The sequence below is a fragment of the Columba livia genome, chromosome Z, assembly GCF_036013475.1.
Source record: "Columba livia isolate bColLiv1 breed racing homer chromosome Z, bColLiv1.pat.W.v2, whole genome shotgun sequence".
Taxonomy (NCBI): domain Eukaryota; kingdom Metazoa; phylum Chordata; class Aves; order Columbiformes; family Columbidae; genus Columba; species Columba livia.
The window spans coordinates 9,100,305-9,115,890 of NC_088642.1; the positions used below are offsets into that span (position 1 = coordinate 9,100,305).

Consider the following 15,586-nt stretch of genomic DNA (forward strand, 5'->3'; position numbering starts at 1 on the left):
CAGGCAACAGCTGAAGTGCAGCTGGGCAGGAGGGAGGCACTCCTCACTTCTCCCAAAATTTAGAATGCAGTTCAATGTCTGAGACAGCTGGTAAGAGCACGATGCACACAGCAGTGCCTCTGCCCTAACCGCATCCCTGAAAATTAACACTTGCACTATAGGATCAGTACCAGTAATTCCTTCTCCTCTCATCCTCTCTTGTCCTTCCCCTTCTTCCTTCCAGCAGAAACACCATTCCCTTCCCTATCCCTCCCCCAACTACTGAAAAACAAACAAACAAAACACAGAATCAGCATTTAAGTAGCTAAGATTAAGGCCTGCATGTGTCATCTGCAAGTCCTAAAGCTGGCAACAGAAGTGCTAATTAGGAAAACACATCCACAGCTCAGGATGTCCACAGACTCAGGAAAATTGGGCTTCAGCTGTAAGAGACTCACACTTCAAAGAGCATCTCAACAGGTATGAGGACTGAAATTAAAAACCTTTCCCATTCTCCAGTCTGACAACACTATCATACATCCCTGCTTGATACAAGGTTAATAAAGATCACTCTAATGCAAAATTCCTTTAGGTAAACTCCAACCTAAGCGGGCTGAAAAGGTAAAGAACTTTGACACACACAGTGCTGAAGCATCAGACCCGCACATTTCTGCCCTTGATCTTCAACCTCGACGTCATTCTCCTATAACAAGTTTCAAAACTAAGATTTTCTCAGAAGCAGCAACAAGATGGCTTTTTTTTGCAGTGCTTTCACCTGCTGTACCCCACTCTAATCTACCCTTAGCCCTCGAATTGCTTTGTCATTTCCTCACATCTCCTCTGGTTGCACAGTATTACCTCAAACAGAACAGCAACTGCCTTTCGGGCAAGAAAATTCACTCGGTTAAGGGACAGGATTTGTAGTTTCAGCTGTACAGTTTTAAGCAGCAACTTCTCCCCTTGCTTGGTAAAGAACTTGGCACACTGTGGGTAGTTTAAAAACAACCATCCCTACCCTAGAATAAAATAAGCAAGCACTGTCTGCGTATGCTAGGACTCTTGCATCACCTGGGGCAGGGCAGGAAGCCAGATGCTCACACTGCACCACTGATTGCCAAGAAATTTTCCCTGTAAATACAGAGAACAGAAGCCAAGAGAAGCCAAACAGTAGTCAGACACTTCTAAATCTGAAAAAGGGAGAAATGTTAAGAAGCAAGATAGGCACCCAGCTAATAATGCAGAAAATTTAAATACTGTTTTAAGAGTTTTAAAGACACTACAGTAAACAAAGTACAAAATATCCAACTGCTTTTAATAAAGTAGAGACAAAACCACAGTATAAAATGATGAATTCAAAGAAAAAAAACCAGAAATTGGCCTACTTCTTCCAACCAAACTGGTACCTTCAATACATCTGCAAATAACCCCAAAGCAGCCTGGCCTCTAAGACTCTTTCCCAAGCCCCCATAGCTGAACTATACTTTTTTTTTTTTTCCTTTATCTCAAGCAGGAATAGAACTTCTTTCCCAGCTACTCATCATATAGAAGCTAAAAATCATCCACAAAAACTTCTCCTGGATGCAGTAAACCCCCACCAACCTCCAGACAGTGCATATTTGTCCCTTGTTTTTAAGCTTTACACATAATTTAGTTCTTCCTGCTAGTAAAATGTACACGTCAGCCATTAGCGTGCCAAATAACTTAACATGCCAAATTTAGTAAGCCAGGATTGCTTGTGCCACCCGCCAGAAGGCCGAGGACCACACTTCATCTGTGAAAAACTCAGCTGTCACGTTCTCTGCAGGACAACCTTGTACTAACAAGGAAATAGGCTGGATGACATGACAGCAAGAAATTCATCTTCACTCTTATTTTTAAAGCAATTCAGAGGTACAGCATACAACAGTGCTATCTCCCAAGGATCAAGGCAAACAGCCATGGCTGGGTACTATAGTTGTCATAGCCATGAATTATTATGATCTGGCCTTACTTTTCACACCCCATGAGATTACCTGCTGTATGCTTATTTTTATTTTGGTTTGCAGAAGTGGTGAAAAGTAATCTTCGCAAATGGCTCCCATACAATTTCTATGTGGCTGTCCCCTTTTAGAACTGCTTATGATCAAATTAATAAAAAAAACTGCTTCACTTCATTGACTAGGAAACTTAATTAATCAACTTGCCAAAAGTTAATGCTGTGGCAGGGAATCGAGTATCTGAGGACCAGAGCCTGAGCTGCAAAAATCTGCTCTTCTCTTATATACAATACTGACAGCAGAACGGTTTGGCAGGCTCTTCTGTCATGTCTGCTTCCACTTCTTGATCTGTCTTTTGGAGACAACAGCTTACGGGGAAAAAAAATAAATAACCAAAGGTATCAATTCATTAAATGTACGACCCCTTTCCACGCATTTTTAATGGAAAGCACTGACTTTATACAGTAAGACTAAAACACGGGCCTACGAAATGCCATTTCCAGACAGCATATAGACTCCCTGGTGTCCTCTGCTGCCACCCCTGCACACAGAGCAGATGGACAGGCAGCCTGATCTTTTAGCTGATTGTGCAAATCAATTGGAACAAAAGCAAAACGTGCTACTCTGAACTACACGTTTTTATTACACAAGCAGGATGGATGCAGATTTGAAACTTGCATGAGAGTGCTTACTCTTCACAGAGGAAGAAGGGCTCACGGTATGCACTGCTCTCCAGCTCTTCACATACCGCTCTCAAAACATCACAGGCACATCTTGTCATTCACACTAATGTTTGAAAGAAACCCAAGACAAACACATTGCCTTGCTAAAAACAGAGCCACTAAGAGAGAGAACTGATTGTGGTTAAGTTTCACAATTGGCTTAAGCCAACCTTTGAGAATCCATGTGATTCTTCCTCACCCACCCAGTCTCATCACCCTTGTGACAGCTACTAGACCTCAGGTAGCTGCAACATAAGCTGGATAACATCTCTGCATTAGGTGAAAACTGACCCTACAGGAAAACCCATCCGAACACAAAGCAGCAAGTTGATCCAGCTGACTCCCCAGCCACGGGCACATCAGTGCCAGCAAGAACGAGCAGGTGGGAACATCCCATTCTGGAACAGCACAACTCCAGATCAGCTGAAGCTGGTCATAAAAATCTCACTCTCAGCCAAGCTGGAAAATGACATAGTTGCTCTCCTACAAATTTGGGGGTTTTGCTAACAAAACAAAGGCAAGACAATGGTTACAGTGTCATTACACAAACAGTATTGCTGGTCACTGGGTAACAATGTTTGATTTTTCCCAGTTCTCAGTCTTGTCTTTTATTCAGATTGTAAACATCCCTCTTTCTATGTTCATAAAACGCCTGGCATAAGGTTCTTCCGTTCTATGGCAATACAGATTAACTAATATATGGCAAACCCCAAAGAAACATGGACTCTTTAAAGACTAAGCTATCAAACTGGTACACTCCTTTTCCGTGTAGATTTGAACACAGAATCACAGAATAGTTTGGGTTGAAATAGAACTTCAAAGCTTGTCTAGTCCAACCCCCCTGCAATGAGCAGGGACATCTGCAACTAGATCACGTTGCTCAGAGCCCCATCCAGCCTGGCCTGGGATGTCTCCACGGACAGGGCATCAAACACCTCCCTGGGCAACCTGGGCCAGTGTTTCACCACCCTCTTTGTAAAATATGTCTTCCGCATGTCTAACCTGAATCTCCCCTCCTTGAGTTTAAAACCATCAGCCCTTCCCCTAGTGCAACAGGCCCTGCTAAAAAGTCTGGCCCCATCTTTCTTATAGAACCCCTTTATGTACTGAAAGGCCACAGTAAGGTGTCTCTGGAGCTTCTCTTCTCCATGCTGAACAACCCCAACTCTCTCATCCTGTCCTCACAGCAGAGCTGTTCCAGCCCTCTGATCATTTCTGTGGCTCCTCTGGCCCCTCTCCAACAGGTCCATGTCTGTCCTGTGCTGAGGGCTCCAGAGCTGGACACAGGACTCCAGGTGGGGTCTCACCAGAGCAGAAGGGTAGAATCACCTCTCTCCACCTGCTGGACATGCTCCTTCTGATGCAGCCCAAGATACAACTGGCTTCTGCGCCGTGAGCACACATTGCCGGCTCATGTCCAATCTTTCCTCCACCAGCACCCCCAAGTCCTTCTCAGCAGGGCTGCTCTCAACCCCTTCATGCCCCAGTCTGTATTAACACCAGAGGTTGCCATGACCCAGGTGCAGGACCTTGCATCTGGCCTTGTTGAACCTCATGAAGTTCACAGGGACCCACTTCTCAAGCTTGTCCAGGTCCCCCTGGATGGCATCTTGTCCCTCAGGCATGTCACCTGCACCACTCAGCTGGGTGTCACCTGCAGACTTTGCTGAGAGTGCACTCGATCTCACTGTCTATGTCACTGATGAAGATATTAAACAGTACTGTTCTCAATATGGACCCTTATGGACACCACTTGTTACCAGTGTCCATCCAGACATTGTGCTATTGACCACTACTCTCTGGGTGCGACCATCCAACCAGCTTCTCATCCACTGAACAGTCCACCCATCAAATCCATATCTCTCCATTTTAGAGAGAAGGATGTTGTGGGGGACCATGTCAAAGGTTTTACAAAAGTCCAGATAGATGACATCCATAGCCCTGTCTTTTGTCCACCGATGTAGTCGCTACATCATAGAAGGCCATTTGGTTGGTCAGGCAGGATTTTCCTTCAGTGAAGCTGTGCTGGCTGTCTCAAATCTCTTCCCTGTCCTCCATGAGCCTCAGCAAAGGTTCTAGAAGGATCTGTTCCATGATCTTCCCAGGTGCAGAAGTGAGGCTGACAGGTTGGTAGTTTCCAAGGTCTTTCTTTCTACCCTTTTTAAAAATGGGTGTGACGTTTCCCTTTTTCCAGTCACCAGGGACTTCAGCTGATGGCCACGACTTCTCAGATATCATGGAGAGTGGCTGGGCAAGTACATCGGCCATGCACCAACATGCACTAATCGTGGTACAAAACCTACTCACAGGTTGCACAGTACAGGTGACGCAAGAGGGTAACGGCCTTAAATATCCTTGAAAGAGCACGAAGAGGAATAATCCAGAATATAAAGAATTCATCTAAGAAGTAAGTAGCAGTAGAAGCAGCCAGCAAGTTGACTCACTCTGAATTCACATTTCCAAAGACCATGCAATCAGATACCCCACTTTGCTATGAACCTGAAGCTCTACTAGCTAACAGGCACACACTTTGATGTCATTGAAATTGTTCACTGCCAAAATCACATTTGTCAGGTTTTATGTGTGTCATGCCCTCTATGTTTGATGTCAAGAGGGTGGTAGACAGCTTACACGTGTCAACAGATGGCAATGGATGGAGAAGTGAGAGACTTCAGCTGCTAAAGGGCATCTCTGCCACGCACACCATACCTGGCACAGAAAGCACCAGGCTCCGAAGGCAGACACGGGTATCGCATGCAGTTGACTGAAAACCAAATAATCCTGAGATAAAAAAGAACACCTGGGTATTTACTCACAAGCCACTGATAAAAGGGGCGAATGCAAGTGCCAGGTACAGGCATCAGAGGTTTATTTACACTGAGTTTCGCTCACCGTTCAGTGGACTTTGAGTTACAAACTGTAGGAGCATGACTTCTCATTCCCTCCATGGGATCAGAAATGAGCAGTCTTCTTGATGCAAAGCCAGAAGACACATGAATGTGCAAAGCAAGTGGAAATGATTTTACCCATAGAGTCCATATTCCTGGATGGAGGAGTAACTGTGCATTGTATTCTCACCACAACAATCCCAGGTCTACAAGACTAGGTTATACTTGTACGAGATGTACAGAACAGACATGGGACCTCTTGAACAAATTAGAAGTATCTGAGAGGAAAAAAGAGCTGGTGATTTACAGCAGGGCATCCAAAGCAACAGATGAAGCTACCAGAGAAAGGAAAGGTATCAGCTAGCATTCAGAAAGCAACCCTTTCATGCCTTGGAAGAGCCACCTGAGAAACCAGAAAGGAGCATTCAGTAAGGAAGTTTATAAATGCAAATACATCCATCAGGCCTGCCCAGGAAAAAAAAATAAAGGCAAAAAAATATTTGAGGCAATTATAGTCTCAAGGAACTGGAAACTAATACAGTCCTTGTATTTAGGGAATGATTTACAGCTTTTGTATTTTTTCATCCTTAACTTCAAAATCAGCAAAAGAACTACATCGTGAACACATACACAGAACCAAGGGAAGAAAAAGAAGTCTTTGCCATTTCCTGAAAACAGTAAAAAAAATAAAACAAAACAAGACCAAACAAATGAAAAAACAGCCACACCACACCAAACTTCAGCCATCTCCTGTCCACCGATTTTCTTTGCCGTAACCTTGTCTCCTACGTAAGTCTCGAAGTTTCTCTGGGAAGTTTGAACAGAAGGCACTGATTACAGACAGTATCTTCTTCTGAGATCTCTCAGCATCAGCCTTTGGCAATTTAGATGCCGAGGTGACACACCCCAAACATCTGCACCTCTCAGAGGTTTTCCTGCTCATTCATTTGAATCTGAAAATCATTAAGTAGCCCGTTCCAGTCTAGGAGGTTCTTGCAAACAAGAATCCTGCCTCAGTAAAGACCTGGTGATGGTCTTTGAATTTTCAGACACCTGAATGTTTATATAGGTTACATAATTTGAAATCTGTCTGAAAAGGCATGCACCTTTAAGAAACTCAAATATTTGATTCACAGCTGACCAACTGGGAGCACCTGGATCCACTGGAGAACAATAAAGTTATTTCACATACACAACCATACCCACGGATATTTTGAAGGATAAAAAGTTACTCCAAATAATTAAACAAGTTATAACCCTCATAAAAAATGAGCAGTTAACAGAGAGCTCCATATTCTATTAAGTGTTTATAGTGACTAGTACTGTCAAGTGACTAAAAGCAAACTTACTTCTCAATGACAGGAGTGTATTTTTGTTTACTTATTAAAAACAGTGAATCCTCTGGCATGGCATAGCCAAGGGCAATTTATAAATTAAATGCTAAAAGCTCTCAGTGTGACATTCAAGCTTTGATTAAAATGAGTGCTATGGCTTATATTCTCTGTTGTATTAACTTCAATTATGTGCAACTCCAATGCAGCAAACCCCATTGAAATCAACCACGCTGTTTTAGATTTACTCCCAACTTAAATGCCACATATTGAGCATATGAGAATCAGCAAAGAAATTCTCCTTTGTTAGGTTGCTTACTCAGGAGATGAGAGAGAAAATCTTATAATTAGAGTGTAGAATCCAACACTCTACTTGTTCAAATGTGAACACAGAGCAACCAAACTAAAGCTATTACAGTATTCTTAACTCATACACAGTTTTTCACAATTACTTTTTCCGTAATCGTTACATTTTGCTTAGTAAAAGACAAGGTCCACATTAGGTCTAGCTGTGGAAGCACACACTGTGTATGCAGTGGGAACAACAATATGGTTGAATCCCTCTTCAGTTCCATGATTGTTTGGTCCCAAACAATTTTCTGCAAGGTTGCGTTAACAACGCACTCGTCCATTTATCTTCACTGCAGCAGTGCTGGAACTACAGAAGCTACAGAACACAGCAAAATCATCCCAGCTCTATAAAACACGCAGTGATCTTGCTAGAGTAAGCAAGATTTTCAAGAGCTTGTGTTTCAGCAGGAGTTTGTCTCCTGTAAACTGTTCCATGCACAGCGCTGGCTGCTGACTGGCTGAAACGATGAACACAAGTGGAGAAAGAAGGCAGAGAGATCCTATTTTAGGCTTATTCCTGTTAAGAGTTTGGAGAAGAGGAGACTAAGAAGAAGAGGAGAGAAGAGGAGACTAAGGGGGGACCTTATCAATGTTTATAAATATATAAAGGGTGAGTGCCATGAGGATGGAGCCAGGCTCTTCTCGGTGGCAAACAATGATAGGACAAGGGGTAATGGGATCAAGCTGAACACAAGAGGTTCCGCTTAAATTTGAGAAGAAACTTCTTCTCAGTGAGGGTGACAGACACTGAACAGGCTGCCCAGGGAGGTTGTGGAGTCTCCTTCTCTGGAGACATTCAAACCCACTTGGACACCTTCCTGTGTAACCTCATCTGGGTGTTCCTGCTCCAGCAGGGGGACTGGACTGGATGAGCTTTTGAGGTCCCTTCCAATCCCAAACATACTGTGATACTGTTAAGAGACTGTTTAGATTATACAAGTAGGCCTTGCTTCTTAAGAGCTACCGCAGGAAAGCCTCCTGCTGTGTAACTATGCTTAACAACAGAATATCTGAAATGAAGAAAAAAATACCACTGTCCCTTGCGAGTCAGACCACCGAGCATGGCTTCTGTGCAAAAAAAAAAATCACGAGGCAAAGAAACAACCACAGCAACTGATATACTTTGAGGTTTATGAGCAGCTTGACCTATACATTCCTCACAATGCCTGACTTATTTCTATGGCACTAAGCAACTTGGAAAGAACAAATGCGGGATTTGGCACTAACTCAATCAGAACTTTGTACATGAAACTGCAACCTCAGCTAATGAAATTGGGCTACTAACTCCGACAGTTCGAATGTTTCCTAAGTAGTATGAACTCCTGCATTTGTTAATCACATAAGATGTTATTTTAAAGTGATGTTTTGGATTTGAAATATTATAGGGGAATATTAAAAGTCTAAAGAAGTTTCAGTTTTTGCTGAAGCATATAAAGTTACATACACAAGAGAAATTATTTGAACACTGAAGGCAGACTTAGAGTGAAAAAAAATCACTAAGTGAGCAAGCAACAAATAATCCTGAAGGTCTGAAATTAATTTTTTAAGCTTGGAACATTTCTAGCTACTCTGACAAATATCTGGAGTTCAACCACAGCCTTCAGTTTTGTGGCAGCTTTTCAAAATGATCAGCATGGAACCACACATAAAACCAAACCGTTTAAGACCCTTCATAACGAAAATGAGTCTTACTAGCAGCTTCTGCCAACCACGACAACAACCACTTCGCAAAGCCAGTGACGTTCATTAACTTTCCATTTGCAGGACAAGGAGGAACACGCAGCCCCACTGCTGCTCCCCATCCCACACACAGATGTGAAGCGCTCTGCGCAGGTCAGGCAGAACCTGTGCCTCGTGTTCGGGTTCACAGCCATCAGTTTCAGATGAGAACGGGTCATCATTAACCATCACCTTCATTCAAAATTAATTATGCGTGATTCTGGCTCTGCTCCTAATTACGTCCTAATATTTTCCTTGGCATTCTACATACTTTGATTACGGTAAGCGCCATTTGGGGTGGGGGCGGAATAATTAACAGAGGGAAGAGAAATAGAGAGGTGGCACTTACTGTGTTGCATTTTGTCCCACACACCACTTGTCGGTGGTTCAGCCACTGGGAGGCAAACACTTTATTGAGGGTTCCGAGGTGGAATTCTCTCTCCTTCAGGAGGCTGGGAAGCTGCTGGGCTGCATATCCGTGTAACAGGTGGTGATAGCTGGACTCATTCTGCATCCGGACCTCTCTACCTTTCAGGTAGTACACCAGAGACCTTTTTACTGGGGCGAGTCTTTTCCTTTTGTGAATTGAGTGATCCCACCCATACTGTGGAGAAAAAAAACCCATGGAAATTAGATAGAGCAGCTAGAACAAATATAAGACACGACCTTTCAGAGTTCAGAGATACTCTCAGCAAAATATCAAAGTCTTCCAAACTACCTACAGGATATCGTACACAATGAATAACTCGGGAATGCTAATAAAGCCTTCAACAACATAAAATTAATCATGTGTATTAAGTAAAGAAGCAACAGCGTTAAAAACAGCTCGGAGAGATTCGGCACCCTCGGGACGCCTATAGAACCGAGAGGAACCCGAGAAGCACTTCACAAAGCAGAGGGCAGCCCGAAGGCTGGGGGGGACACGGCGGGGTCCGCCCGATACCGACCGCGCTGCTCATCGGCCTCCTCCGGCCCGGCCGGGGGTCGCCCCGCAGCATCGCGCAGCCCGGCGGGGCGGCGGGACCCGGCGGTTACGGCCCGAACGGCTGAACCCAACGGGAGCAGCGCCCGGTGGGGGCGGCGGAGGCACGTACCAGGAGACCCTGTGGGGCAGCGAGCGGGGGAACGGCCGCTGTATCGCCCCGGGGACGGGACTGCTCCCACCCCCCGCCCCAACACCTTTCCCGGGCACATCCCCCGCCCTCCGCCCCGGCCCGGCACCTGGACACGACACACCTGGCCAGGATTACACCCAGAAACCGGGAATTACCCCCGCTCCCGGGACAAGGGCTGTCCCCGACCTCCCCCCGCCCCCCTCACCCTACCTGCTCCCCCTGGGGTCCCCCGGGCCCCGCCGCGGCGGCGGCGGCCGCCGCTTTCCGCTTCCTGCTAACTGTTTTCCGGGCCATAGTAGCAGAAGGAGGAGGAAGAGGAGGAGGAGGAGGAGAGGCCGTGAGCCCGGCCCAGGCCCCACATGGAGCAGGAGTGGGAACCGGCCGCCAGGGGACGGGGCATATAAGAGCGGGGCGCCGGTCCCGGTCACTGTCCGCCGCAGGCCCCGCCGGCCGCGCTTCACGACATTTTCCCCGGGACTCTTTTTTTTTTTTCTTTTTTTTTATTTTTTTACGACGTCGCTCCTTTGCGGCCGCCCCCCAGCCCCGCCCCAGAGCCTCGTTTCCTAGCAACTGAAGGGGGCAGGGTGGCGAGCTGCACCGCCCCGTTCGCGGTTGCCAAGGCAACGGGGCTCCCGTTAGGGCGGGGCGGAGCCCCCTGGCGGGGCGGAGCCCTCTCCGCACCCCGCCGGACCCGCCAGCGGCTGGAGCGTTTCCTTCTTCATTTTCTTTATTCTTTATTTTAGATCAACCGAGGCTCGGCGGGCGATGCCGAGAGGGGAGAAGCCGTTTGGCCGACAAGAAGCGTCGCTTTGTCGCCGACTCCTCTGAGTGGGCACGGGGCTTCGGTGCACAGGGGGGCGGTTTGGTTGCACATTGGGATGCCCCATTCCATGAGGAAACTCTCTTATTAGAGCTGGATGAAAGGGCGTATAGAATAATTTTATTTAATTATGCCGCTTTAAAACTATTGTGAGTGGGTGTATGCTTTTCCTTATGTCCACGTAGCTCATATGTTCAATTTTTCCTATGCTTAGGGAGGCAAAAATTAGAATAACCTAAACCAGATTATTGTTGTTTTGCAAGTGACATTGCAGAGAAAAGGAGGATGAGGAGAAGGACAGAAATATCTGACTTGCAGACTCCAAGAACAGGCAGCTCGTGACTGATTGAAACTCTTTGGCACCTCAAGTCACGTTAAATTGGTAAACGTGTTTTCCTGATAAATAACACATTTCTTTTAAGTTTTTTTTTGTGTGTGTGTGTGCTTTCATCTAACAAACTTCAAAGAAAGGGGTGTTGTGAAAAGCCAAACTGAAAAATAAAACCAAAAAAAACAAACAACAAACCAAAGTACTGTAAAAGAACCCCACAGGCTGCCCAGCTTCCTCCGAGGATAAAAAGCCCAAGAGATAGTTCTTGTTCAGCTGTTTTCAGCCATGATTTACCACAATTTACCCCTCTCCACATCCTCCTCGCACACACAACTGTCACCTGTGTTTTGGACAAAACCCCTTCATTTTGACCAAGACACACTCAGAAGGCTGAAGACCCCTGGCCAAAGGTGTACGAGGGGCTGAGCACTGTGACCTGATGCGCCGTGGCGGGCAGGTCCCCCAAAAAGGGGAGCAGGACGGGCGTTGAGGAGGTCAAGGCTTCTGAGGGAAGAGGCACATGGGGTGAAATCACAGAATGTCAAGAGTTGAAAGGGACCCACAAGACTCATCGAGTCCAACTCCTGTCCCTGCACAGGACAACCCCACAGTTCACACCATGCGTCTGAGGGCATTGTCCAGTCTCTGCTTGAACACTGTCAGGCTTGGGGCTGTGGCACCTCCCTGGGGAGCCTGTTCCAGTGTCCACCACCCTCTGGCTGAAGAACCTTTCCATAATATCCAACCTGAACCTCCCCTGACACATCTTCCTGACATTCCCTCGGGTTCTGTCACTGGTCACCAAAGAGAAGAGATCAGTCCCTACCCCTCCTCTCCTTGTGAGGAAGCTGTAACAGTGGTGAGGTCTCCCCTGAGTCTCCTCTTCTCCAGGCTGAACGAACCAAGTGACTTCAGCCGCCCCTCATACTGCTTTCTCTCCAAACCCTTCACCAACTTCACAGCTCTTTTCTGTACACTCTCTAGCACCTTTACATCACACACGGTGCTCCAGGTGCGAATGGCAGCGCCTCCGTGCAGCCCCCGGAGGATGCCGTGGCTGTGCGAGGCAGGAGGTGCCGAGCAGCCCTGCGGACACACCCGCGGCTGCCACAGGGACCCGCCCGTCCACCGCCTCCCGCCCGTCCGCCCCGCCTCCGGCGGATAAGGGCGTGGCTCAGACCTAGCCCCGCCCCTCTCATCGCTGAGGTGACGTCACCGCGGCGTGACGCCATCGCGTCGCCGGGGCGGTGAGGCAGAGGGCAGGTAGACAAGATGGCGTCGCCCGGCCGCGGGTCTGGAGGTGGCGACGCGGCGCGGATTTCGTAGGGGCAGGCGGTGGGCAGCGACCGCAGGGACAGCCAGAGCCGCCAGCTGGGGGCCGCCAGGCGCCGCGCAGGTAACGATCGGGTCGGGAAGGGGCAGGGCTGAGTGTGCTGGTTCCCCCGGTAGCGGGGCCTGGGCAGGGGGGGACGCAGCTGGCCGCTCCCTGCGCCCTCCGCCGGGCCCAGACTTCGGCGCCGCTTCTCCTGGTCCGGGGTGAGGGATCGTCTGCGCCCTGACTGTGATTCAGCAGATGCGAAGGAGCGGCAGCGGGGCCGTTGGTCTCTCGGGGTGGGGCAGGCGGCCCGGGGGCCGCTGTCCCGGCCCCGGAGGGGAGCGGGCTGGGGCGCTGCCGCGGCGTGTGGCGTCGCTCCGGCTGCGCGGCCTCTCGGTGCCGCTCTGGAAGGGGCCTTTTAATGGAGGTGAGAGCCCACAGGGCCGGCTCAGGGTCAGGGTCCTGGTGCTTTGTCCTGGGCTGGACCCGGGGGCAGTGACACTGCTTTCCCTGCCCTCTCCTGCTTTCCTGCTGGTTTGGGGCCCGCCTGAGTCAAGGGAATACCTTTCTGCTTAATAACCCTTGATGAATATGCCTTCTAAGAGCTAATTGCTGTTGAAAGCTGAGTGAACAGTTAATGTCCATGATATTTGGGAGGAAGTTCCTTCCCACAGTAACTAAATCTGTGGAGAACCGAGATGTCCGTTTTTGTTTGGGAGGATGCGTGTGTGTTTTTTGTCAAGCTCGCCTTCGGGTAATTTGTTGATTTCTGGCTCTTATGTTGTTAAAACTATACTACTCATCTCCCCTATGCTGCTCGTGACTTTAGATTTCTACTGTGTTAAATCTTTGTGAGCTGAAGAACCAAAATAATGTTTACTTAATGGGTTGTAGCCCTCCACATCTCTGTTTGTGCCTAATGTCTGTTTCTGGATCTTTTCCAGTTAGCTATTCTGCTTTTCAGTGGGGAAGAGGATCATATCTTTGTCAGTGTTTGAGATGCAGACATGCCGTGGATTTAGAGACTGATATAAGAACTTTAGTTTTGTAGTTTTTAACTTCCCGATAATGCCTTGTGTTCTGTTTGCTCAGTGCTTACTAGATGTAAAACATTTAACATTTTTATGAAGCTATTTAGTATGATTCAAGAACTGTCTTCCTGAGTTTTGATAGCTCGAAATCTATCATTTTAAACGGAAAATTAGGATTGCTGTATTTTTTAATTACTAAAAGAGATCACAATAGATGGAAATGAGTAATCACCTTATCAAGTATTTTTATTCCTCACATAACTTGAAAATTCCAAACAAGTAAATAAAGTAGTCTTACAGAACTCTTGTGACATTTTTGCTGTCTCATTAGAACAGAGATAAGCGGGTAGACTCTGGCACTTGGCTGCACAACTGATATAGCTGCCAGCATGTATTAATGTCAAATTTGAGCACTTTGAAGTGGATATTCCCAAATGACAAGAGAGTATTGGCGAATGAAGGAGCAACTGAGTTGTGCCTGGTGATGTAATTTCAGTGGCTGTGCTGCTGATAGATGGCATGCTGCATCTCACAGCCTGTTATGGGGTTTAGAGGCTTTCCTGGGAGCTTGGCTGGGGGAATCTTACTCCAGCTGTGACCTAGTGAGCTCAGGAAAAGGAGGAAGAGATGGTACTGCAAATAGACCTCTTCCTGCCCTTGCTTCTTCTGTCATCCTCAGAGAATGGCAATTTTGCATGTGCAGGATGGTGTTAGATTGCAGTGCCATGGCAGTACTGATACTTAATGACTTCAGTTTTCTGTATGTGCAAAGCTGTGTTTCCAAAGTGGCAGCAATTCTTTAGATCGCCATTGTAATTGGGTGACTCAAGCCTTTCAGGCAAAACTTCAATTCTAAGGATGGAGGAGAGAAAAAATGTAGTCTTTAATTTTAGTTTTTGCAAGCTTGTGGTTTGAGAAACAAAACTGAAAGTGATTGCACTTTTCCTGTCTCACCACCTATGTCTGGCCTGCAAGCCTGATAGTTCTTTTTTTCCTCTGTGAGTGCACTGTGGAGCAAAGGGTCTGGGGAGGAAGTTGCTTCTACCAAGATCAGACACTGTGTAAGTCAAGTGAAAGCTGAAACTGTTACCTGAAGCTTCAAAGGGTAAAAAGCAAAAAAATCTCAGGTGTGAGATATGTGAATGGATAAATGATAGTTGAACTTCTGTTTTCAGAATATTTTGAGAATATACTGATCAGTGTAGAGAATATATCGATCAGCTGGGAGACTTGCTTTATAGTATATGTTAGTGGATAGAAAAGTCTTAATTTGAAAAAATATCAAAAAAACACGTGCAAGAGCTCCATCTCCATTGTTCACATGGTGTTTTGCAGTGCCCAGCACTTATTATCCTGAGACAAAAATCTCTAACTAGCAAACTAAGAGTCCTGTTTCTGGGCCAGCTCAGCAGGCCACCTCATCTGACTTGATCACACTGGCAGCCAGAGCTGTTTTGGCTGGTGCTGGTGGCAAAGTGCTGTAATGCCACAGAAAACATCACTTTACTGCCCCTCCTTTTTGATGTGTAAGCTTATGGGTTTTTTGTTGCTCTCACAAACTTTAGGGATTGATAATTCAGGACATTCAACATTGTTGTCAATGTTTAGTCTCTGTAATGTAAGTTTTTGACATCAGTGTGTTCTTGTATTTTACAGTTGGTGCTGGATTTAATGTTTTGATAAATTGATCTGTGAGAAATTTAGTTTTACTTGTTAGACAGAACTCTTATGCAGCCTTATCTGGCATTTTGTTTCTAATGTAATCACACCTGGTCTTTTCAGTCATAAACTCCAGAGATTTTGCTGTCATTTTACAAGGATCTCCACCTAAAGGCATTACTGTCAATGTTAGTGCAAAGGTCTAACAGAGCTGTAATTGAAAAGCTCTGGAAGATGTTTTGGAAAACTCGTGTTTGAAGAAAATGGAAAGAAAGGTTGTTTAAAAATTATAAATAGCTCTCTTGTTTGAAAAAGTAGGTCTTCTAGACTGCATCATAGGTTGATTTCT

At 46.4% G+C, this 15,586-nt stretch overlaps 2 protein-coding genes across 3 annotated transcripts in view; one reads left to right on the plus strand and one right to left on the minus strand.

Annotated features, from left to right (window-relative positions):
- Positions 1 to 10,584, minus strand: part of DCAF12 (DDB1 and CUL4 associated factor 12) — a 42,248-nt gene extending 31,664 nt beyond the window's left edge. The window contains exons 1-2 of one of the 2 annotated variants that reach the window (XM_065047048.1): positions 10,292 to 10,584; positions 9,316 to 9,570 (exon numbers count right to left, since the gene is read on the minus strand). In XM_065047048.1, the coding sequence (XP_064903120.1) occupies positions 9,316 to 9,570; positions 10,292 to 10,375 (339 nt within the window). In that variant the 5' untranslated portion in view covers positions 10,376 to 10,584. Of the gene's footprint in view, positions 1 to 9,315; positions 9,571 to 9,913; positions 9,980 to 10,291 lie in introns of those variants that run through there. The other variant, XM_065047049.1, reaches the window with a different exon arrangement.
- A 1,839-nt stretch (positions 10,585 to 12,423) lies between these two features.
- The window catches only part of UBAP1 (ubiquitin associated protein 1), a 38,231-nt gene continuing 35,068 nt past the window's right edge, over positions 12,424 to 15,586 (plus strand). Inside the window, exon 1 of the mRNA XM_065047047.1 lies at positions 12,424 to 12,628. The gene's annotated coding sequence lies outside the window, so the exon portion shown is untranslated. The remainder of the gene's footprint in view (positions 12,629 to 15,586) is intronic.